The following is a 26,039-nucleotide window of genomic DNA, read 5'->3' as shown; positions in this document are numbered from 1 at the left end:
AGTCAGAAAGTAAATGAAGATTCTCACTTTATCTTTAACAGTCAAATATCTGAAATATGTAAAAAGACAATTAAATATTCTAAAATGAATGGGCAAATATTTAATTAGGCTTTGCCAGATAACAGTATTCTATTCACTTATTCTCTCACATTTTAACTATTGTCCAGTAATTTGGCACTACTGTAGCATAAATAATTCAGAAAGAGCTCTTAGATTCATCTATGAAGATTATGATAATTCTTATGAAAAACTACCATAAAAATCAAAATTACCTTCTTTAAAAAATCAGGATAATAAAATAAATATGACATTGAAACATTAAAAACAAGCATTCTGAGAGTATTGCATGGCAATACATAGTCCCCTACCGGTTAAAAATTAATTGTACTGGAACAAAATACTAACTTGATCTATAACTTGTCATGGTGTAAACTATATAACAAATATCAAGTCAATATCTTCAAGCATGATGAAAAAAAGTGCGGAAAACTGATAATTTAAGTAAATTTTCTAAGTCCAAGGACCATAACTCTGCACAAAATCATCAGACCGGAACAAAATTCGAACTTGATCTGTAACTTGTCATGATAAAACAATGTACCAATTATTAAATCAATATCTTCAAGAATGACGAAAAAAAGTGTGGAAAACTGAATATTTGAGTGAATTTTCCAAGTCCAAGGACCATAACTCTGCACAAAATTATCAGACCGGAACAAAATTCGAACTTGATCTGTAACTTGTCATGATAAAACAATATACCGAATATCAAATCAATATCTTCAAGCATGAAGAAAAAAAGTGTGGAAAACTGATTTGCCGGACTGACAGAAGGACAGACAGACGGACGGACAGACAGACGGACGGTGCAAACCTAAAGTCCCCTTCGTCAGTAGGGGACTAATAACTAGAATTGCTATTGCAAGCAATAGCGGATGTCAGCATTCCCCATTGCCACAGTTACGGCAGCCATTATGAAAAAAAAAAAACTTCGAATGCCAGATATTTATATGCCAGTAAACATTTCTTTAAAGTTTTTTTAAGTTTGGAGCATTTTGAAAATATTCACATTTTTGTTGTTTCCATGGCAACGTCGGCCATTTTGAAATTCCAGTCAAATGCCACATCTACAAATGCCAATTAACAATTGTGTGAAGTTTCAATAAGTTTGAAGCAGTTTCCATGGTAACCATTTCCAAAATTCCAAAGACATCTGCCTTATTGAAACAAGACAAGGAACATAACATTAAAGTTTCACTTGGTTTGACCTACCATGTTAAAAGAGGAAATGCTACTTTAAGGTTTTTCCCATAGGGTTTCCATGGCAATACAGTTCATATGATTCTCAAAATCATCCAAAACCTACATATATAGTGAATACCTATGTTGTATATAAATTTGATGATTTTAAGTTCAGGAATACTCAAATCATTCACCAAAAACAAAAAAAAATAATGTTCTGTTTCCATGGTAATGGTGGCCATTTTAAAAGTTCAAAAGTGTAACTGCACATCTACATATGGTGCTTCCGATTATGGTGATGTTTCATCAACATTGTCCAGTAGTGTCCCCAGAATGCCTGTGTCAAAAAGTGGAGGTATAAAAATAATAATAACAAAAAAAAGAAACGGAGGAATAACAATATGTCACCACAAGTTATCTACATTTTTTGTTCTATATTAAAAATGTGTACTAGAATTTTAGACCACAGGAATCAGAAGTACTCCAAGAGTCAGAACTACCAGTTATGGTTTGAAATCAATTTGTTTTAATGCTGTACAAATTTATGGTTTCCAATGTTTAGGTCTGAGTGTTTTCCTTTCCATATTAAACACTTAAAATCAAAATTGTTTATATATTGACTAATGCCTAATACAAATGTTGAAAAGGCCCGTTGTCACTATCAAAGATTTCTTGTACAAGTTTTCTTGACAAACGTCAAAGAAAACTTTGATCAAAAACTTTGACGAACTTGGATAGAATAATATCTCATTCTATTTATCTTGAAACTTGGATGGACTTGGACAGGAATTATCCACTCACAGTGCATTTTTTTTCTTTAACCAAGTTTTTTATGATAAACTGTGACAACTGATGACTTGGACCAAGTTTACCTGGTCAAAGTTCTCACTTTTGATGAAAAACTTTGAAAGTGACAAGTAGGTGACTTGGACCAAGTTTGGCTGGTCAAAGTGACAAGTAGGTGACTTGGACCAAGTTTACCTAGTCAAATTTCGCACTTTTGATGAAAAACTTTGATAGTGACAAGTAGGTGACTTAGACCAAGTTTGCCTGGTCAAAGTTCTGACTTTTGACGAAAAACTTTGATAGTGACAAGTAGGTGACTTGGACCAAGTTTACCAGGTCAAAGTTCTGACTTTTGACGAAAAACTTTGTTAGTGACAAGTAGGTGATTTGGACCAAGTTTGCCTGGTCAAAGTTCTGACTTTTGACAAAAAACTTTGATAGTGACAAGTAGGTGACTTGGACCAAGTTTACCTGGTCAAAGTTCTGACTTTTGACGAAAAACTTTGATAGTGACAAGTAGGTGATTTGGACCAAGTTTGCCTGGTCAAAGAAAACTTTTATTTGTACTTTATAATCCATTGAACTTATTCTTCCATTCAAAATTTGAGAAAAATATAAATAACGATCTGAGAAAATAATTTCTTGTGATACTAAATCAAGGACTTTTACAATACTGTATTTATAGTTATTGATTTCCCCTGGACATTATAACAGAAACATGAAACAGCAGACAATCTTACGTCATCAACGTCTTACTTATTGTATTATAAATCAAAATCTATTTTAGTTCTTTCCTTTAATTGCAAAATTTACAAAAAGCTCAATTTCTTTAGACAAACCTTCTAACTAAAAAGTTAAAATTAAATAATTTTTTGAAAATCAAATCCCTTTTACTATCTTGAAAATCTTCAGCAGAAAGAAACTTCTTTGTGTTTAGTTTTGTCTAGGTTTTTTCTTTAAGGTCTTGTTTGTACTTTTTTTTCTATTTTTTCTATTAATCTTAGTATACCACTATAATTTCCTAACCATAGAGAGGTTGGTAAGAATGTTTTGCCTGACTTGGTTTTCACTACTAAGTGACCATATTCTGAGTCAAGGACAGACAATGTATACAATAAAGGGTGGATAACTTCTGAAGTGGGAAAAAGATGTTAGTGCATATAGGAAAAGAATTACACAATTTTACTTTGGTACTTAAATCAAATTAGATGTACAAGTAAGTATTGAGGTGCCTATACACCTTATAATCTTATAGTCATTGAAGCGTGGAAAGTAGGTTAAAGCTGCCTTATTTTGGATGAGGATGTAGACCTTTTTGCTAGTTTCTTCCATATGCATATTCAAAAGACCAGTCTAAAAATTCTTTAGTCACTTTGTCAGAATATTAGTTTAATACTGTGGATTCATTATTGTTCCCAGTGTACTTATTTTCGTGGAATGTTAAAAAAATGGAGAACGACTGTCATCACAGAGCAAGATTAAGATAAGCATTAAAACATTATCAAACAAATGACTATATCAACTTTGAACAAAATTGAAAGTTTCACATATATATTTTAAAGGGCAAATTGAAGAAAGGACAAACTGATAGAAATAAATAAAAGTGAATTATTCCAAAATACTATCCACTCTGTGATAGAAGACATTCAAAACACCAACAGAGTTCACCTTAATTTGAGACATATTATTAACTATACTTAAAATTATACACAGAAAGAAAAAAGCTAAATTGTTTTCTAGATTTGAAATTTATTATGTGTAAAACACCAAGTGTTAATATGAGACATATTAGCTTTATCTAAAACGAGTGAAAACCATATAAAACTAGAGGTTCAAAGGAGCCTGTATTGCCCACTTGGCATATTTGCATAAACTAGAATATTTGTGTTGAATGAAAGTTTTGTGGGCCTACTGATAATTTTTGCATTTTTGAGATTCTGCCTATTGATTATAGTTTTTCTTACAATAGCCAACAAAGCCAAAAAAATAACAAATAATTGTCAATTAAGCGCAATAATTCCTGAGAAGTTGTCTAATGATTTTGTCCCTGTTGACAAAAATGTAGATCTGGTCTAGCTGATTATTTTTATTTTTCAAATTCCCTCTATCAATCATAGATTTAAAATAATTGCCAAAAACACAAAAAAAATTGGTGAAAAAAAGTCATTTAAGGGCAATAACTACTATAGATAGTTGTCTTGCCATGTTGACCTATTTGTAGATTATGTCTTCGTGATCAATATTTGCTATTAAAAGTTTCTTTATCTCAATTATAGTTGTCAATTTTATACCCAAACAATCAAAGGATCGTAAAAATTGACATTAAAGGGCAATAACTCCAATAAGGAGTTGTCAAAATGGACACTTAAGGTAGACCATCACTTTATGAAAATTTTTGGCCATCCAGATTTTCTCAATTTGTAATTTATAAAGATATTAGACAATATTTGCATTTAACCCCTGTGTTCTATTTTTTGGCCATGGTGGCCATGTTGGTTGGGCAGCGGGTTCACCAGACACTAATGGTTAAACAGATGATTGTGGCAAAGTTTGGTTGCAATTGGCTATATAAGAGAGAAGATTTTTATAAAGTTAACAAATGATATAGAAGACAAAAACAAGTTAATGAGAATATGTTATACTGGCCCTTTAGACCAAAGTTTCTCTCTTCCAATCATAATTTAGAGATAATTGCCAAAAAAAAATTTGTAAAAATTGTCCTTCAAGGGCAATAACTACTATAAAGAGTTGCCTAGCTATGTTGAATTATTTGTAGTTTATTTCAATTAGATCACTTTTACTATTCAAAGTGTCTCTCTATCAATTATAGTTGTCAATATCATAGCCAAACACATTTGATTATTTAAATTGTCATCAAAGGGCAATAACTCCAATAAGTTGTTGTTAATTTTGGTCAAAATGGAAAGCAGGTAGACCATCACATTATGAACATTTTTTGGCCTTCCAGGTTTTATCCATCTGTAATTGTTTTTCAAGATATTAGACAATACTTGCATTTAATCCTAGTGTTCTATTTATTGAAAAGGGTGGTCAGCTGGTTCATCAGACACAATTCTTAAACAATGATTGTGGCAAACTTAGGATGCAATTGGCTCTTTAGTTTTAGGAGAAGATTTTTATTAAATTAATGGAAAATAAGACAACTGAATGCCTGGTGATGAGAATAGCTCATAACTGACCTTGGACCAGGTGATATAAAAAGCAAATTCACAGAAACAAAGTTACGTAAATGCAAATTAAAAATAATTCTAACACTGAAACAAAATGTGACAACAATGATGGACAACACCAAAGGTACTTACTGGGAACACCAGAAACAAGTCTTAATGGTCGTAATACCCTGAATGCCCGCAAGGCCTTTACATCAAAGTTATTGAAGTTGAGTGTTGAGAAAACAGTGCTAATTATACTGCAATAAAACCAGTCCATTCAATTAGTATAACATGCACACCACAATATATTTTAAAAAGCACATGTTAGTCATTTATGTAAGACTGCATAAAATAAAATATTTGTAAAGAAACAACATGCAAACCTGTGTTATTGATAAATCAAATTATCTACCTGGTATACACAAATTTGAGGTAATATCCAAATTCATGAAAAAATATTATTTGCTGCAGAAAGCATGAAAAACAGTTCCTCAAATACCTGAATTTTAAGGTTATAGATTTTATTTTATTTTTTGTCTTTATCAAGTATTTTCAAACATTTCCTAAAAGATGTTTGTTGAGTGAATTTACAAAAAAATATAGCTTTCTTTTAGAATTTGTTCTCACACATCTCTTAGTTAACTTTATTATACTCTCTTATATGCAAATAATATTTTTTCCTTGTTTGAAATGGAAGTTAATCAAATACCATAAAAATCACCCAAAAAACATAATGATGACCAAAAAATGACAAGTTCTAATGATTCTGATCATCAAAGTGTTTTAATCAATGCAAGATTAATGACACAAAACAAGCAAGTAAATAATTGTCCTGGCATGCCTACTTACTAGGTGCCCTTGATACCAAACGTAAAGGTCGTAACACCCTAAACGCTCTTAGGGCTTTGACGTCAAAACCCTTAAGGTTTAATTCTTTAAATAATATACTAAATAAACTGAAATAAAAAAGATTAATGATAAATAGCATATTTCTCTGACTGTTTAGTTAGATGCAAAACATTTTGTGATTACTGCTTTTAATGTATCTGTATATGAGTTTTTTGCAGGTAGAGGCATGTCTCTCCATTTATCCTGAAGATGACATAGTGGTCATTTGATAAGAGCATTGCCTGTTCATCCCTAAGCATCAAATAATTTTGTACAACATTAATGGCCTATGTTATAAAATGAGGTGAAGAGTTGTAACACATTTGTTCATCAGTCAGATAATGCCCACAGTCAGTACTGTTAATTCAGAAATTTTTGCCTGCATTGTTATTACGATTGTTGAAAAATAAACTAAAGTGTGAGATTAATCATTACGATACCAGGGAATCCTGCATCCAAATATTCCTGTCAAAACTTCAAATGTGAGAATCATTACGATACCGGGGAACGCTGCATCCGAATATTTAACAGTGTATGACAGTCGGGCCAGCCAATAATGCTGTCAAAACTTGAAATGTGAGTTTTTATTTTTGCAAACCCTACCCTATCACAATATTTTGCAATAATAAAATCATCACAAACATTTCTGAATAGCATCACTCAAAATTCAACATGATTGAAATACACATTGTGAGTCAATGCTTTGGTTTTAGGGATCTAACATGTTTTGATTTGTGTTCTAAGAACATTTTGGGGTTCCTCAGAACTTCCTCGATCATTTGTTGTAAAGGGACAGACATACCATCAAAAATTTGGAGGCAAAAATTTCATTTGGAGGCATGACTTATCAAACAGGAAGAGGAATTAAGCTTCATCAGATCCTTGTAAGCAAAGCGTGATCCAACTTTTCCCAACCAAGGTGCTTAGGAATGTTTTACTCCTGCTTTGTGATGCAGAACATCAAAGACATTTTTTTTTTTAAAAAGACCCTAATAAACAATGCTTTAAATACAAGATATCAAACATAGGTTGTCCTAGTGATCATTCTCAACAAAAAATCAAATTATACATGTAAAAACAATAAAAATATATATCAATGAAATAATTCCATACAATATAGAGACACAAACACATCCAGGGATTTATCTATATCTAACACTGTGGTAAATAAAAAGTACACATCACATTACAATTATCAACTAGTTCTGTGAAATAACAAAAGTATACAGGTACATGTAATACCTGGGTCTTAATGTCTTTTACATTTTTTACTATCAACCTCTAGGTCAAGTTAAAAAAAAACACATATTCACCATTATTTCTAATGAATGATCAAGACACAAAATGTCTCCATGACAACTTACTGACGTCACATTTGTTTTTGATAAATATAAACCCTCACAAATATCAGTTTTAAAAAAATACCTAAAAACTGTTTTTTCAAAATTGTACAATTATTGAGAAGATGTGCGAGATCATCCATGTCATGTGTGGTGTTTTCTTGAGAAGCTGTATCAGACCAACAACTATGACTACCTTTATAGTAGAATTTTAACATCATTCAGGCGCCATCTATTTCATTTGTTCAATTTATTGTTCAATTAATTCAGAGTCTGTGCATTATGGGTGTTGCTCATTGTTGAAGATCGTACGGTGACCTATAGTTGCTGACTTCTACGTCATTTGGTGTTCATATTGACAATCATTCCACATTTTTAAATATAGTGCCGGAATTTATTGTCTATTTTATAACATATGATCTCCAAAGGGTATGGGTAAGGTCATGAGAGTGTTTAAAACAAATTACTTTAGTGCTATCTAAGCCAACTAATTTAGATTTTTCTGAACAAATTATACGTAATTGTTTTAATATTTTGGTTTTCAGCAAAAGCATTTTACAAAAGATAGCTGAAATATGTTAAAAATCTGTGCATGATTTTACTTTACAAATTGAATAATAATATTGATTCACTTATTACTAAAGGATATTTACCCAAGCAGAAGTATAATCTGTTGGTCAAAGTTCAGGTATGTTGACCCTAGTCAGCGACAAATATGACAAGACAGCATCAAAGGCAGAAACATATTACTGTTTTAATTTTTTTAGGATAAAGATAAAGAAGTACAAAGTGAATTAACTGCCGCTAAAATATGATGTTGTCAGATATAAAAAAATTTGAACTGATAATCTAACACTTCTTTTAATATCTTTGGGTTTATATTTTTAATGAGTTTTATTTTCATACATCACTATGAGGTCTGCTCAGAATTCAAACCTCAAATAAACAAGCATTCTGAGAGTATTGCATGGCAATTCATAGTCCCTACCGGTTAAAAATTCATAGAAATGGAATAAAATGCTAACTTGATCTATAACTTGTCATGGTGTTAACTATATAACAAATATCAAGTCAATATCTTCAAGCATGATGAAAAGAAATGTGGAAAACTGACTATTTAAGTGAATTTTCTATGTCCAAGGACCATAACTCTGCACAAAATCATCAGACCTGAACAAAATTCGAACTTGATCTTTAACTTGTCATGATAAAACTATATATCAATTATCAAATAAATATCTTCAAGCATGACGAAAAAAAGTGTGGAAACTGATTATTTGAGTGAATTTTCTAAGTCCAAGGACCATAACTCTGCACAAAATCATCGGACAGGAACTAAATTCAAACTTGATCTGTAACTTGTCATGATAAAACAATACACTAAATATCAAATCAATATCTTCAAGGACGAAGAAAAAAGTGTGGAAAACTGATTTGCCGGACTGACGGATGGACAAACAGACAGATGGACAGAGTGCAAACCTAAAGTCCCCTTCGACTTCGTCGCTAGGGTACTAATAACCATAAATATGAGAGACTTCCCTGGCCAACCACAAGGTGATTAACAAGTTGGCGGAACGTAAACAAACCACCTCGCCTTCGAAATTGAAATTTTTCTCTTATTTCTTGCTTATTGTACTCTATAGTCCGCACCCCGTCTGGAAGGTCCAATTTTGGAGAATAAAACCGCGGACTATACAAGCCTTTCTACGGTACTGTCTCTACAAAGTATAAGACCAATTTCTACACCTATGCTGGAGATAATACAGCACAATATCGTATGTCTACACCTACGCTGGAGATAATACAGCACAATATCGTATGTCTACACCTACACCGGAGATAATACAGCACATTATCGTATTACACACCTACGCTGGAGATAATACAGCACAATATAGTATGTCTACACCTATGCTGGAGATAATACAGCACAATATCGTATGTCTACACCTACGCTGGAGATAATACAGCACAATATCGAATGTCTACACCTACGCTGGAGATAATACAGCACATTATCGTATTACACACCTACGCTGGAGATAATACAGCACAATATAGTATGTCTACACCTATGCTGGAGATAATACAGCACAATATCGTATGTCTACACCTACGCTGGAGATAATACAGCACAATATCGAATGTCTACACCTACGCTGGAGATAATACAGCACAATATCGTATGTCTATACCTACGCTGGAGATAATACAGCACAATATCGTATGTCTACACCTACGCTGGAGATAATACAGCACAATATCGTATGTCTACACCTATGCTGGAGATAATACAGCACAATATCGTATGTCTACACCTACGCTGGAGATAATACAGCACAATATCGTATGTCTACACCTACGCTGGAGATAATACAGCAAACTATCGTATGTCTACACCTACGCTGGAGATAATACAGCACAATATCGTATGTCTATACCTACGCTGGAGATAATACAGCATAATATCGTATTTCTACACCTATGCTGGAGATAATACAGCACAATATCGTATGTTACATAACTTCTACTTAATGTTTTTTTTTTTTTTGGTTTTGTGGATCAATGCTCATTTTTCAATAATAATGTATTTAAAAAGTGTATTGACTCAAAACTGAAACAATACAAATATTTTCTGCATGAAACTGAACTACAACTATAAAACGATTTTGTAAAATTTCAATAGACTATATATGAATAGCATTATATTTTTTATCCTATTTAGGTTCACTTAACAGCAGTACAAAACAAAACACTGCAGAAACATCTACTCTACAAAAACAACACTCTGCGTACAACATAATCTATTTTATGAATTTAAAATATAGCTTGATGTCTTGGATTTTGAATTCTAATGCATGGACGCAAATGACCTTTTCATCTTCCCGATTCTTTGAACTTAGCTGAAGTGCTTTAATAGTTTGAAGTAAAATTTTCTAAAAAAAAATTTCAAATCTTTTGAGGCAAAGCCACATCAAAGGTTTGTCAGAAATGACTTTCAGGTGACTATAAGTGAGTGCTTTACTAGTGTATCAACAAACTTGTGTGTCATATAAGCTATATGTGTAACAGTCTATATAACTTATTTCTTAGCAACTGTTTCACAGCTTTTACACGACAATGATGAAAGCGCCAGGGAAGTCGACAAAATTACGATGACTTATGGCATGCTCAAATAATCATATATTGTACTCACATTATAACTACCGTGAAAAGACTAATAAAATATAGTTTGGATTTAATACTAATTTTATCAACATAATAATAAATCCTTGTATTACACACTGTTAAAACAGCAGACCTTATCCTTATAATTTTGTGAACTTTTAGAGATTAATCTTTTGACTTCATATAAAAAAAACATGTATCTTTTCTTATAAACAGGCATTCAAAGGCAAAGCCACCGAACAATTTTTTTTTTTATGTTGAAAAGTTAACTCTAAAAAAATTCTACATCCAACCAAAACCACTGTAAAAAATTTAAATATCCGATACATAAAGTTCACAACAGAATAGAGAATTTAAATTTGGGCTCATCATTAAAGGTAAAACTTTCAAATGTGATATGTGAATATATGTAACAGAACTTTCTCTTTTAACAGTATGTAATGATAAGAACATGTGATAACATGTGACAATGCCAGGATTTAACGTAATGTTGCCATCTTCACCATGTAAACCTGAAGCATTAAAGTCAACACAAGTGCTAAAGCATTGCTATTTTTTACAAATAAAAGAAGGTCCAATTTTTTTTTTTAAATAATAATTATAAAAAAAAATAAAACTTATTTTATAAATGGCCCATATTAAACACCAGAATTTTAAATACATTTGTCATTACCTTCTTTGTTCAATGTATTCAATGAATTTTTGGCTATCATTTGACTATTGTTTATATCTTGGCTTGAAATAATTGATTTTGATGTAAAAATGCATATAAACAATCATATAAAATTCCATAGGAACAAATCATTGTCTGATGAGTTAAAATAATTATATGATTGGACTTGGCAAGAATATTTTAGAGAAAAAAAATAATACAATGAATTGCATTTTTAGATGAAAAAAAGTTAGAAAAAATATTTGTTAGAAATGTTGACAAGACATACAATTAATTGTCCACAAGAAAGCATTACATTATTGTATGCAAAAGTTGCAGAAGCATTACAAATAAACATATACTGACAGGTTATCTCCCTTACTTACCCTATAACTACAATAATAAAATCTAGAATGTTCCAGCCATTCCGTAGGTATGCACCCGAATGTAATGCAAAACCATATGCTATTATCTTCATTATGGCTTCTAAAGTGAATATTACAAGGAAAATATATTCTACTCTTTCCTGAAATTAAAAAAGGAAAATACAATTAACAATATTCCATAGAATAAATCAAAAAGAATATTTATTATACTTCATGTCAAAATGCCAGATTTTGATTGGTTACAAGGGAGACAATTTACTCTATCCCATGGCAAATACTCTATTACCCTTCACGGAGACGCTTGCTCAAGTGTGCGCTTTAATAAATATGGATGATTGTTATGTACAAGACGACATAGTTTATTACTTTGAATTTGAAATTTAATAGACAGTAATAACAGAACATTCAGTATAATAAATTGAATAACACATATCTGAGAGGGTGATAGACCAGATTGTTACCTCTTGAAAAGACATTGTCAACCTTGGCTTCACCTCAGTTGACAATGTTTTCTCGGGGTAACAATCTGCTCTATCACCCTCTCAGCTATGTGTTATTTATATAGTGTCCACTAAGGACACATGCCTGAGTTCACAGCTAGTACAGTATCACATTTCCATGTTCTGGGAAAACATGAATATGTGTCCACTAAGGACACATGCCTGATTTCACAGGTAGTACAGTATCACATTTTCATGTTCTGGGAAAACATGAATACGTGTCCACTAAGGACACATGCCTGAGTTACAGCTAGTACAGTATCACATTTCCATGTTCTGGGAAAACATGAATACGTGTCCACTCAGGATACATGCCTGAGTTCACAGCTAGTACAGTATCACATTTTCATGTTCTGGGAAAACATGAATAAGTGTCCACTAAGGACACATGCCTGAGTTACAGCTAGTACGTGCATTATCACATTTCCATGTTCTGGGAAAACATGAATACGTGTCCACTAAGGACACATGCCTGAGTTACAGCTAGTACAGTATTACATTTCCATGTTCTGGGAAAAAATGAATACCTGTCCACTAAGGACACATGCCTGAGTTCACAGGTAGTACAGTATCACATTTCCATGTTCTGGGAAAACATGAATGAGTTCACAGCTAGTACAGTATCACATTTCCATGTTCTGGGAAAACATGAATACGTGTCCACTTAAAGGACACGTGTCTGAGTTCACAGCTAGTACAGTATCACATTTCCATGTTCTGGGAAAACATATTATCTTTGACACATGCCTGAGTTCACAGCTAGTACAGTATCACATTTCCATGTTCTGGGAAAACATGAATACGTGTCCACTTAAAGGACACGTGTCTGAGTTCACAGCTAGTACAGTATCACATTTTCATGTTCTGGGAAAACATATTATCTTTGACACATGCTTGAGCTCACAACTAGTACAGTATCACATTTCCATGTTCTGGGAAAACATATTATCTTTGACAAAACCTTAATTTTGCATATATATTAACCAGTTCACTTAATAATAAACATGAGTACTAAGTATCATGTTTAGGTGACCCCAAACTACCTTAAATGAAAACTTTGACCCATTGCATTTCCATGTTCAGTGAAAAATGAGGGTCAAATCATATTTGTTTTTTGTTTTTGTTTTGTACATAAATCAGGCTGTTAGTTTTTTCTCATTTAAATGTTTTACATTTGTCATTTTGGGGCCTGTTATAGCTTACTATGAGGTATGAAATTATCTCATTGTTGAAGGACATATAGTGACCTATAGTTGTTAAAATTCAAAGTCATTTGGTCTCTGGTCAAGAGTTGTGTGATTGGCAATCATATCACATCTTATTATTTTTATATCAAAACCCTAATTTGGCATATATATATACATTAAACAGTTGATTTTTAACTTGGGTGTCATTCAAATAGTAATTTACACAAAGATGTCAATAAATGCTGAAAGACCCCCTCCTGAATTATTGAAATCTCTCCGTTTGCATTAACCCTAATATCTTGGTGTATCTTATACAGACTGAATATCAATCTATAAGCTGGTGAAGTGTCTGTCTGCAGCATCATTGAAGTTTGATGAGGAGATAATATAATTGTCACATATGATTCAATTTACATGTTGGATAGAGTGTACCTATATTGGTATACTGAACAGCAATCAAGGGGCTCTACACAGGATTTTGATTAAGAAAGTCTGTACAATGTTAACCACAATTTTAAATATTTCTTTATCATTAACTCTGACATCAATGCTTTTCTCTAAATGAAACAAGTCACATGTAAAATTTAAATATAACCCTTTTCTTGTGGGCATCTTTTTCATATAGGATGTTTTTTTATTAGCTAAGTGATAATGAGATCCTGGATGTCCCTACCATAGTACAACCAAACCTTTATCTGGATGTAAGCCATAACACAATAATCACAGTAATATATTGATACACTTTTATAATCAGTTACCAAGGAAACCAAGTAACAAAATAATTTCAGTTTTTCCATTCATAAGATCATCTGATCTGTCTGTTTGAGCAGACTGTGTGCATTGATGTTGAAAATCCTCTTCGTTACTTTTCAAATTTTCTAGCTGTTGCTTTTTTGATAAAATTACAATTTTTATGTTAAGTTCAAATATTATATATTGTTTTATTTTAGATTGGATATCAAAATATAGTTATGAATTAAATAAAAAGTACACAATTACGATGTATTCATTATCCTTAAAATACATCATATTTGAACACATACCACATAATTAAGGAAAAGAACACCCATTTCCAGCATACATAATAAAATCCTGTTTAATCATTGTTCTTATTGCCAAAGATTGTGTTTTCCAACTTAACTGTTGTTAACATACAAGCATTGTAACCTTTTTTAGTAAACATGTGCTTCTCTTCATCCTGAATTGTCATTTTAATATATTTTGGGGACTTATATATAGTCACACTTTGCTTATTCCTATGAGGCAAAATAAGCAAACATGTCAATAAGACAGCAACCCAATGACAATATAAAAACATAAGATGTTCAGAGTCTATAAAAGTTGTTTAACAGAAGCATTCAATGATCTGCCTTTAACACCACTCTTTTCAAATAACAAAAACTATTAAATTATATGACAACTTATGATTAGTATGAAAATAAAGAGATGTGGTATGATTGCCAATGAGACAACTATCCAACCGAGTTCAAATTAAGTGGATGTAAGCAATTATAGGCAACCATACTGCCTTCAACAATGAGAAAAACACAATAGTCGGCTATAAAAATATGAAACAATTCAATTGAATAAAACTAACAGCCTAATTTATAACAAAACAATTTACGAAAAACAGGTATGACAGACATGAACCAAGGACAACCACTGAATAAAATGCTCCTGACTTGGTCCACAGGCATATAAGGAATGTGGCAGGGTTAAATATGATTGTGAGCACTCAACCCTCCCCCCCTACTATGGGACAGTGGTGTCACATCACAACATAAGAACAAACTATCAAAATCAGTAGAAAAAGGCTTAACTCATCAGATCTATACAAAACAGAAAAACATCTAACAAAAACACAGACAGGACATGGCAGGGTTCCTTACTTGGAACAAGCAAATGGAAATTTAGCTCAGCAGTTATTGTCCTTTTACACAATTAAGAAAGGTTGAAAGCTAGGGGGACATACTAAGGTTGGAGAACATGTTCCTCTAACATAATTAAGAAAGGTTGATAGCTAGGGGGCATACTAAGGTTGGAGAACATGTTCCTCTAACACAATTAAGAAAGGTTGATAGCTAAGGGGACATACTAAGGTTGGAGAACATGTTCCTTTAACACAATTAAGAAAGGTTGATAGCTAGGGGGACATACTAAGGTTGGAGAGCATGTTCCTTTTACACAATTAAGAAAGGTTGATAGCTAGGGGGATATACTAAGGTTGGAGAACATATAAAAATAAGAAGATGTGGTATGATTGCCAATTAGACAACTCTCCGCAAGAGACCAAATGACACAGAAATTAACAAATATAGGTCACTGTACAGCCTTCAACAATGAGCAAAGCCCATACCCAATAGTCAGCTATCAATGGCCTCGAAATGACAAATGTAAAACAATTCAAACAAGAAAACTAACAGCCTAAGAAAGGTTGATAGCTAGATAATCCTTTCAGGAACTTTGGGTTTTAATAGGCTGTGTAATTGCAAAGAAACTGATCAATATTACTGCCTTATCTCTATGTTGAGTTTCAATAATGGCAGCCATGTCGGTTTCCTGAAGAAAAAGGAGAAGGAGTGCAACCCTAGCTAACTGTCATTTTAAATTTTTTCTTAACCTTTTAAATTTATCAATAAATAAGATTTAAAAAAGCAATAAACTAAAGATAATCTGCATTTGATTACTGACAAGACTACCAATCACAGATTATTGACCATATTTTCTGTTGGATCCGAATCTGATTTTGTCTTTAATATTCACAGGAATATTGCAATATGTTTTTATGACTGATAGCATAAGCCTTAGTTGACAAGCTAGGTTTAGACATGCTGTGAATTTTATGATGTAGTAAATCTTACATAAACCTAATTGACACAACTAATCGTACTGTTTACCATTTAAAGGCAAAGTCAGAAAAGTACACAATTAACAACAAATTTGAAATGTCAGATTTCAGATAGTCGTAGGAAAGCAATTCTGCTTCTAAAATTAAAAAAGTTTAGATGTGACCCCAGGGAATTATTGATAGACTAGATAATAAGTGTGAACCAACACAATACTGAAACCAATTGTCAACTGTAAACAAAAGGTGCTGTTAGGTAAAGGTCACATAAAGGTCAATTAGACAGCATCCTTGGACAAATACATACAATCATCAAGATAAAAAGGATGAAGGCTGAGTAATAAAAAAGTGATCTTAACTACAGGGGAGGGATGAAGGCTGAGTAATAAAACAAGTTCTTGCTGATCAAGATCCTAACTACAGGGGAGGGATGAAGGCTGAGTAATAAACAAGTTCTTGCTAATCAAGATCCTAACTACAGGGGAGGGATGAAGGCTGAGTAATAAACAAGTTCTTGCTGATCAAGATCCTAACTACAGGGGAGGGATGAAGGCTGAGTAATAAACAAGTTCTTGCTGATCAAGATCCTAACTACAGGGGAAGGATGAAGGCTGAGTAATAAACAAGTGATCTTAACTACAGGGGAAGGATGAAGGCTGAGTAATAAACAAGTTCTTCTGATCAAGATCCTAACTGAATACTCCATTATCAATTTCAGGTCAACCACATCTTAAACAGTCTTCCATTCCTGGCTCTGACTCCTAAATACTGTGTGCTCAATGGAGAATCAGCAAATACCCCTTTTCAGTCTTAGGTTTGACCAGGCCAGGGAATGAACCCAGACTCCAGCTCTTGAGGGGAGCATGTTACCACAACACCACTGAGGTGGTCGTAATTCTTCTACAGTCAATGACATTTATCTCAAATAATTATGTGATAATGTTAGAAATAGATTGCCTTGCCAGTAGTTAGTTCTTCATCCAATTTTTCATACTCAACAACTATAACTATTTAAACAACATTCTTTACATGGCGTTATTATGTGAATTATCAATCAAACTCTCCTTATAGCAAGCTGGTGACAGATCATACTGGAATTCTTTCCAAATAACTGAGGAATAATTGAGCTACCCTGATTCATCATAAAACATCAGCAATAAAAAAAAACAAAAGTTGATTATTGATCATAATATTACATAATTAATGTATATATAACTGATAATAATGTCATGAGTTAATGTTTGTAGTGAAATTCTATAAATAGTACCTCCTACAACCAAAGAAATCTTTCCAAAAACAAAATATGCATGTTAACATTCATTCTAAAAAAATTGCAAAAATTATCATAGGAAATATTAATTTCAAAAGTAATTTTTCATACTCAGTTTAAAGTAGTTGCCACTACTATTGAGAATTGTTACGACAGTGCATTATAATCTGTCAAACAAGATTGATTGATTGTGTTTAACACCATTTTATAGCATGCTTGGCTATAACATGGCAGCCAGTTTTTATTGGTCAAGAAAGCCAAAGTGCCTGGAGAGAACAGCAAGTTTTGGTAGGAAAAAAACAGCAATCCTAGAAAATTATAAACAAGGTTGCACCCTACTTGCAGGACCAGGGATTGAACTCACAACCTCTGAGATATATAATCTCATATAAGCCTCAATCTCGGTAGAGTTAAATTGAAATCCAATTTATAGTTAAGATTTTTAACTTCCAGTGACATTTTGCATTATTAATCTCTCATTGAAGACCATCCAAAACAACATACAAATCTATCAAAGTCTGTAAAAAATGTATTTCTAAAACCTCAAGTCTTACATATTTGAGTGAGATTTGTGACTTCTAGTGACTTGGAGCATTGATTTAGTCAAAGAACTAGAACTTCTTAAAGTCACTGCTAATTAAGTGGAAATACAATCAGGAATCTATTTAATGGAATTAAAATTACGATCAAAACAATTAAATTAAAGACTTCAATCTGATTGTGAGAAGGAGACTAACCAAAAGGAAACAATTACAGTCAAACTAGACAGAAAATAATTCTTTTTTTCCTGAAGAGTAAATAACTTTGCTCTGCCATTACAGCAAATAATCTCTACCAGTATTGATTTTAGAGCTTAGAAGAAAAACATAAATTTCACAGAAGCCATCAATTGGATTAATACTTGTAACCTATTGGTGTCTTTTCTTTTCTTTTCCTGTTGATTTAATTGTGGTGAATATAGTCATATTAGGCATTTATCTTAAATGTAATTAAGGCTTCTTGGAAAGGTTTATATAATAATAACTAATGAAGATGTCATCAATAACTGTGTTATGGTGTTGTATAATATAGTTAATGAGTATAGAAGAAACCACACAATTCACAACAGGCCTCATCAAAAATAAAAAAGAGCTATAATTGACTGTAACAGCGAAATTTAAACATATTATTGAATTCTTACTTTATAATCTAATTTAAAAAAGAATTATTGTAACCTGTATAGGTTTAACGGCCTTGTAAAACTAGAAAAACTACTCTTTAAAACAGGCTGAACACGTTTAAATTTTAATTCAACTTTCATTTAAACTGGTTGTGTGTATAAAAAAACATTTTAGTTTGTGAGGAAAGATTCAAACAATAATAATTGTTTTTGTGAAAAGTAAATTATTTTGTGTATTGCAAGCTTTCTGCCAAACTGACCACCAGCATGCCCTTATATAGATACCAGACTTTCCTAACCAGATAACAGACATGAATTATATGAAGACACCAGGCCTACAGACACTTAGGAGTTTGGATACATCTGGTAAATGAACAAAAAATGTCAATAAACAGCATAATACTAACAACATTGATTGACAGATGTCAAGTTTTATCATACTTTAATTGTTTAGGCTAATATGCTAATATTAAAAGCTTACTGTACTTATTCAGTCTGTGTTCTAAGATAGATTTGTAGAGGTGCAGACATGCTGAAATCATAGTCCATTTAAAAGCAGTGGTCTAGTACTACTGCATCAAGGTCTCCATAGTCAATAGAGAATATATCTAGAACGGTTGACACCACTTTATGTCAGATTAATTAGCAGATACTCTTCTACTATAGATCCAATTCCAAAATTTACAGAATTCATGTTATAAATATTGAACTTGTATTATAATCTTTTGAATGGTCAAGTATGATACAAGTTCCTTAATAACAAGTATTCTGAGAGTATTGCATGGCAATACATTATAAGTCCCCTACCGGTTAAGAAATTCATTCTACTGGAACAAAATGCTAACTTGATTTATAACTTGTCATGGTGTAAACTATATAACAAATATCAAGTCAATATCTTCAAGTATGACAGAAAAAAGTGTGGAAAACTGATTATTCTTAAGTGAATTTTCTAAGTACAAGGACCATAACTCTGCACAAACCTTCAGACCAGAACAAAATTCGAACTTGATCTGTACTTGTCATTATAAAACTATATACCAATTATTACATCAATATCGTCAAGCAAAGAAAAAAAGTGAGGAAAACTGATTGTTTGAGTTAATTTTCTAAGTCTAAGGACCATAACTCTGCACAAAATCATCAGAAAAACATAATTTGAACTTAATCTGTAACTTGTCATGATAACACTATATACCAAATTTCAAATCAATATCTTCAAGCACAAAGAAAAAAAGTGTGGAAAACTGATTTGCCAGGCTGATGGATGGACAGAGCGCAAACCTAAAGTCCCCTTCGACTTTGTCGGTAGGGGACTAATTGAAAAATACAAAAGTAAGGGAGATACACCTGTAAAAATCTGCCTTGAACATTTTGTATTTTACTTACACAAGTGTTTTGTAAACAGTTGCACTCTGCATTTTTTTAATTTTAGATGGCTTTTCTTATTGCCATTTTTATCCTAAATCTGTAATGGAGTCAGGATGCTGATGAAATTATTTCTATAACAGATTTGCACTGGATCAAATTAACAGTGGTACCTTAAGATCATGTAATTAAATCAACACACCAGCCAAAGATTTACCTAAAGTAAACTTCATATTCACCAGACTTATTGAAATGATTTAGCAGCTAACCTGAGGGGCTAAACTCTGAGACAACATAAACAAACCAGGATTAGAATTCTGGTAGTATACAAGTGTTGGTGTTATATTATTTTTTTTCCTTTCTTGTGTTATTGACTTAAATAAGGCTGTTAGCTACCCTTTCAGAAATTTTCACATTTGATTCCCATGGGGTGTAGCTTTTAAAGTTTACTTAGATCTAAAGATATTCCTCCAGTCTTACAGAGACATGGTATGTTTTGCGTATTAGCTGGATAGTTTTGAATGGATATCCTTCCATATATGTATAAAAACTTCCTAAAAGGTCTTGTGGTTGCAAGTGCAGGTCATATTTGAGGAGTTTGAGCAAATACTTGCTGGCTGGAGTGTGGGTAAAGTGACATGTCTCCCTCCAGAATATAACATTAAGAGCTAGCAACTGATAAGGATCTGATCAACCTGTCTGAATAGTACCGAACAAGGTAAATTTCTATGACATTAATATGTTACTGTTATTAGGTAGTTTCAAATTAATTAATTGATGCATTATAATCACATTCATTGTCTCTTTATTTGAACTAAGACATTGTTGGTTGCCCCATGCAGACCCCCTGCTACTCAGAAAGATTGAGCAAATTAGTAAGGGACATGTAATGAATGCACATCTGCTTCTAATGTTGTACCATACATCTTCTATGTGCCAAGGTAAATAGTCAAACAATGGATAATTATTAAGTCATGTACAAACTCTACTGTTAGGATCAGAACATACAATAATTGTCTAATACCTAAATTATTCAATCCTGTTTTCCACATACACATCGCTTCCAGTTATGGGTTTAGGAGATTCTTCATGTTCTCCATTACTACAATTGTCAAAATTATGGCTTGTCTAAATCCCCCCTTTTCTTACAATAATCATCATCTCCAAACCAGATGTACTCAATGAAACTATGACCTCTAAACAAGGAATCCTAATGAATATTATGAACATCCTCCCAGGAGTATAGTATCTGGGAAAAAGGTAATGAAAAAGTCCTAATCATGAAAACTAAACTTTGACCAATTAACCCAGAAAATGAGGTCAAGGTCAGATAAGTTCTGCCAGACAGACATGTACATCTTGCAATCCTTCCATACACCCAAAATAGTTAACCTACTGCTTATATTATCAAAGAAGCAAGACTTAATCATGAGAGCATAACTCTGACTTTTCAAGCATGAAAATATAATCAAGGTTTGTCGAACCTGTAAAACAAAATTGTACACCTTGTAATCTTTCCCTACACCAAAAATAGTTAACCTATTGCTTATAGTATCTGAGAAATGTAGACCATGCAATGATCCCATAATCCCAAATATAGTTATCTTATTACTTTTACGTAATAAGTGAGGTATTCACATGACACTTAAGTAGTTGATTAACCATTAAAATGAGGTCAAAGACAATGGAAATATGACAGACAGAAAATCTGCAAGATTGTAAACCATATATGTCTTACATTTTGCATCTTTTGTCAAAGACAGACTCAGACAAAAACAAATTTAATTCAGGAGGGAAGTAGGAAAAAAGTAATTTGTTTCTATTGAAATTTAGTAAAACAATAAAGGATTTGTTTTTTATAAAAGTTAACAGAAGATATTGTTCTGAGAAAAAAACCATATATATGCCCCAAGAAAAGATGAATGATCTGTGCTTAGGCTAAATAAAAATTGTTTCTGCGCACATAAGTACAACAATATTAGACAAAATAAAACCATTATCCTCCTCACACTAAATGTGACTGATAAATTTGCTGACTCTTCTCTATGTTACTCCTTCATTAAACAAGATGTCTTCAATACAAACCACCTGCGTCTTTATTCATTATAAAATGTTGCCAGGGATTTAGACATATTGATCTGACTAAACTGTCATTAGCTATAAGTAAATAAAGTAAGACACAAAAGATTCCTAATATGGCATGACATAGATGGAGAAAGCAATACTGCTTTCAAATGTCTATCACTTGTAGTTTATTAGCTTCAAACTGAATTTCTATTTTCATCACAAAGGAGATAGTGTTAGTCCTCAAGGTTCTTGCTTTGTGTTATTATTATTGAGAGGAAAAGGAGTCTCTTCATTTATATATCTAGATAAAAACTTAATTAAGGAGATGTGTGTCAATAAGACAACTAACCAGAGATCAGAACAACTATGGCTAGGTCACAGTACATCAACAATGAGCAAACTTATAACTATAGTATGCTGCAAAAGGCCCTTGAATGACAAAACAATCACAAAAGGGATTTAATAAGTAGGATATATCTTTTTTTTCCAATTTCAGCAGTGATTTTATTATCATACTGATGCTGGTTATTTTCCCCCCTCCCTTAGACCCTTTTTTGCCCTTGGTTGTCGTACTGATGAGTTCTGTTCTCTGGTGTGAGGTTGCTGATAATATCTTCTCCAATGAGTGACCTAACATCACCAAGCCATCTTCTACCTTCTGAAATATTTAGCTTTTTAGTGGTAAGTTATACGCCACCGGATCATATGGCTTGACAATAACCAGATTTTTCCTATTAAGAACCTGGTTATTATTATTCTGGAAATGTATACTTGTTGTAAAACTGTGAAACATTAGACTAGAATGTCTTACTCATTAGACCATTTATGCCATTCTTTAAAGACATTATTTCTGGTAAATTGATCTGTCTGTCAATGGATTTAACAGAATGGATTTAACGTTAAGAGACTTTGTGACCATTGTGACATATTATATGCATTAACGAATTGTGATGTTCAATAAGTCTTTTTCAGTTGAACCATAACTGACTATGTCACGCCCCTATGCACATTTTCTATAGTTTTCTACATGGTATGGGTACCTTAGAAAATACAGCTGGTAACTTAATGCTCAGAAACATCAACTAATTATAGCTTTATAAGATAATATCATAATTCAGATCTAACGTTGCAGTACACAAATTACACCTATTTGGCAAAAAAATCAGCTGAAACCTTACAAGCTTTCTTAGAGATTAAATAATTTGTATTCGTATAATTTGCCATTATGCATGTCTTTCAACATAGCTAAACATAGTTAAATATGCACAAAACAGTCACATTTTATACCAGCAGATGTGGTATCCCAAGACAAAAGTAAATTTACGGACCACAAAAAGTCAACTTTTAAAAATGAGCTATTAAAACAAATCTGAGGCATTTTTCATAAACAAGCATTCTATGGGTATTGCATAGCAATACATAGTTCCCTACCGGTTAAAAATTCATTGTATTGGAACAAAATCCTAACTTGATCTATAACTTGTCATGGTGTAAACCATATCACAAATATCAAGTCAATATCTTCAAGCATGACAAAAAAAATGTTGAAAACTGATTATTTAAGTGAATTTTCGAAGTTCAAGGACCAAATCTGCACAAAATCATCAGACCGGAACAAAATTCTAACTTGATCTGTAACTTTTCATGATAAAACTATATACCAATTTTCAAATCAATATCTTCAAGCATGACGAAAAAAAGTGTGGAAAACTGATTTGCTGGGACTGACGGATGGACAGATAGACAGACGGACGGAGTGCAAACCTAAAGTCCCCTTCGACTTTGTCGGTAGGGGACTAATAAACTGTTGACACAGTAATATGTCTTGCCTACAAGCATAAAATTCAGAAAAAGACAATCTGATGGACAGCAACATTGCTTATTAATTCAGTCACTGGACTATGATCTAGTGGGCAGGGCTCGAAAATGGTCGACAAACTGAGATGTACAGACAGTAATGTAACTTTATAGAATAACATCACTGTTTATTGTAAATAGTTCCTAGCAGAAAAACTTAACATTGAAAATTGCTAATTAATTCAAAGTCACTGGACCATGTCCTAGGGGGCAGGGCCTCGAAATGATTGACAATCTGATGGACAGCAACATTGCTTATTAATTCAGTCACTGGACTATGATCTAGTGGGCAGGGCTCGAAAATGGTTGACAAACTGAGATGTACAGACAGTAATGTAACTTTATAGAATAACATCACTGTTTATACAAACAAAACTGATTATGTCATCACGTTTATTTTTTCATAACATTTTATCAAGTTGTATTGAACATTATTATCATACTTGTCTTTTTGTACTAATGTATGTAATGTATATGTTTGCATTTTGTTTGATTTTTTTTATGATGAGGGCCTCAGGGAAGATTAGTTATATAGCTAACTGTGTAACCTCTTAAATTAAAGTATTGTTGTTGTTGTTGTTGTTGTTTATTGTAAATAGTTCCTAGCAGAAAAACTTAACATTGAAAATTGCTAATTAATTCAAAGTCACTGGACCATGTCCTAGGGGGCAGGGCCTCGAAATAGTCATCAAACTTATATGAACTGATAGTAATGCAAATTCATACAAAATATCATTGATCTATCACAAATAGATCCTATCAAACTAGCTTAAGCATAAATCATAACATAGAAAATTGCTTATTAATTCAAAGTCACTGGACCATGACTTAGGGGACAGGGCCTTGAAATAGTCGTCAAACTGATATGTTCTGATAGTAATGCAACTTTATAGTAAATATCAATGATCTATCACAAGTAGTTCCTATCAAACTAACTTAAGAAGAAAACTTAATAATTGTTGACGCCGGAGCTGGAGTCGCCGGAAAAGCAATCCCTATGTCTCGCTTTCCGCAACTTTACTTTCGTTGCAGGTGAGACAAAAAAGGAAAAGTAAACATTGAATAATGTCAAATTGTTCTAAAAATGTGGAGAAATTAAACAAATATCAGATCTTCAATTTATAGGGATGTTAATCTAGGTACTCGTCATTTCATAATCTTGGGTCATTTGAAGGTCGGTTCTAACCAATTTTTCTATGACTCAGTATAGATTAAAATCTAAATTGGTGGAACTATATAGTGATTAAGAATATAATATACAAATTACACAGAATGGAAGCTCTTGTCTAAATTTAAAATAAAATGTAGGTGAAAAAACTGTCAAGATAGGTTGAATTTGTGTACCCTCACAATATAAAACCACAGTAAATGTAATGGTTTAATATCTCACATTATAAAACCACAGTAAATGTAATGGTTTAATATCTATGTTTACCAAATGGAATCTACTTGTAAGCATGATATTTTAACTAACTGCCAGATAAAATTCCAAACTGAAACTTGTCCATACTTCATGTACTTTGACAATTACGTCAATGATTTTCTCCTATAATTTTTATACAGATTGATTACATCAAATGGCTAATTCTGTCCGTCAGGCAATCAAATGGGAAGAGATCAATGACTTCTAATCAATAATTAACCTAATGTATCAATAAACACTGACCACTTGAATTATCCCTTGTGTATGGATGGTCATCATAGGACTATTGACAATAATGGCTTAATTAGATGACCATTGACAATAACCATTGGTAAAGGCAAGACATTACTCTACTGGGTTTGGCAAAAACTAAACTGGAGAATAGGAATCATTTAAGACTTTTAATGCAGAATTCTCTCTATATTATCACTGTTTGTTTCACTTCACAACCACCTGGAAAATGAAAGAGGGGGGTCAACAAAAAAGCAGGATAGGAAACCAGATGAAACCCTACAAAAGTAGTAGGAATAAAAACACAGAATCTTGAACTGATATTAATCAATTAAAGATTTAGACTATGAAGCAGTCCACTGAAGACAGTCATGTGATGCCAAGACCCATTGAATAAAATTTATAATTCTACAAATTACATATTTTTTTTAAATAAATATATACAGATACAAAACCTTGGAATATAACCGAGACTGCAATGTTTATTTTTCATA

At 32.4% G+C, this 26,039-nt stretch overlaps 1 protein-coding gene across 1 annotated transcript in view; it reads right to left on the bottom strand.

Annotated features, from left to right (window-relative positions):
- The window catches only part of LOC127710431 (voltage-dependent L-type calcium channel subunit alpha-1D-like), a gene marked incomplete at its 3' end in the record, with an annotated part of 74,918 nt that overhangs the window by 26,328 nt on the left and 22,551 nt on the right, over positions 1-26,039 (bottom strand). The window contains exons 4-5 of the mRNA XM_052216258.1: positions 11,639-11,778; positions 6,051-6,157 (exon numbers count right to left, since the gene is read on the bottom strand). Coding sequence (XP_052072218.1) covers positions 6,051-6,157; positions 11,639-11,778 — 247 coding nt within the window. The remainder of the gene's footprint in view (positions 1-6,050; positions 6,158-11,638; positions 11,779-26,039) is intronic.

This window comes from Mytilus californianus, unplaced genomic scaffold (genome assembly GCF_021869535.1).
Source record: "Mytilus californianus isolate M0D057914Y unplaced genomic scaffold, xbMytCali1.0.p SCAF_79, whole genome shotgun sequence".
Classification (NCBI taxonomy): domain Eukaryota; kingdom Metazoa; phylum Mollusca; class Bivalvia; order Mytilida; family Mytilidae; genus Mytilus; species Mytilus californianus.
This window is presented reverse-complemented; position numbering and strand designations above follow the sequence as displayed.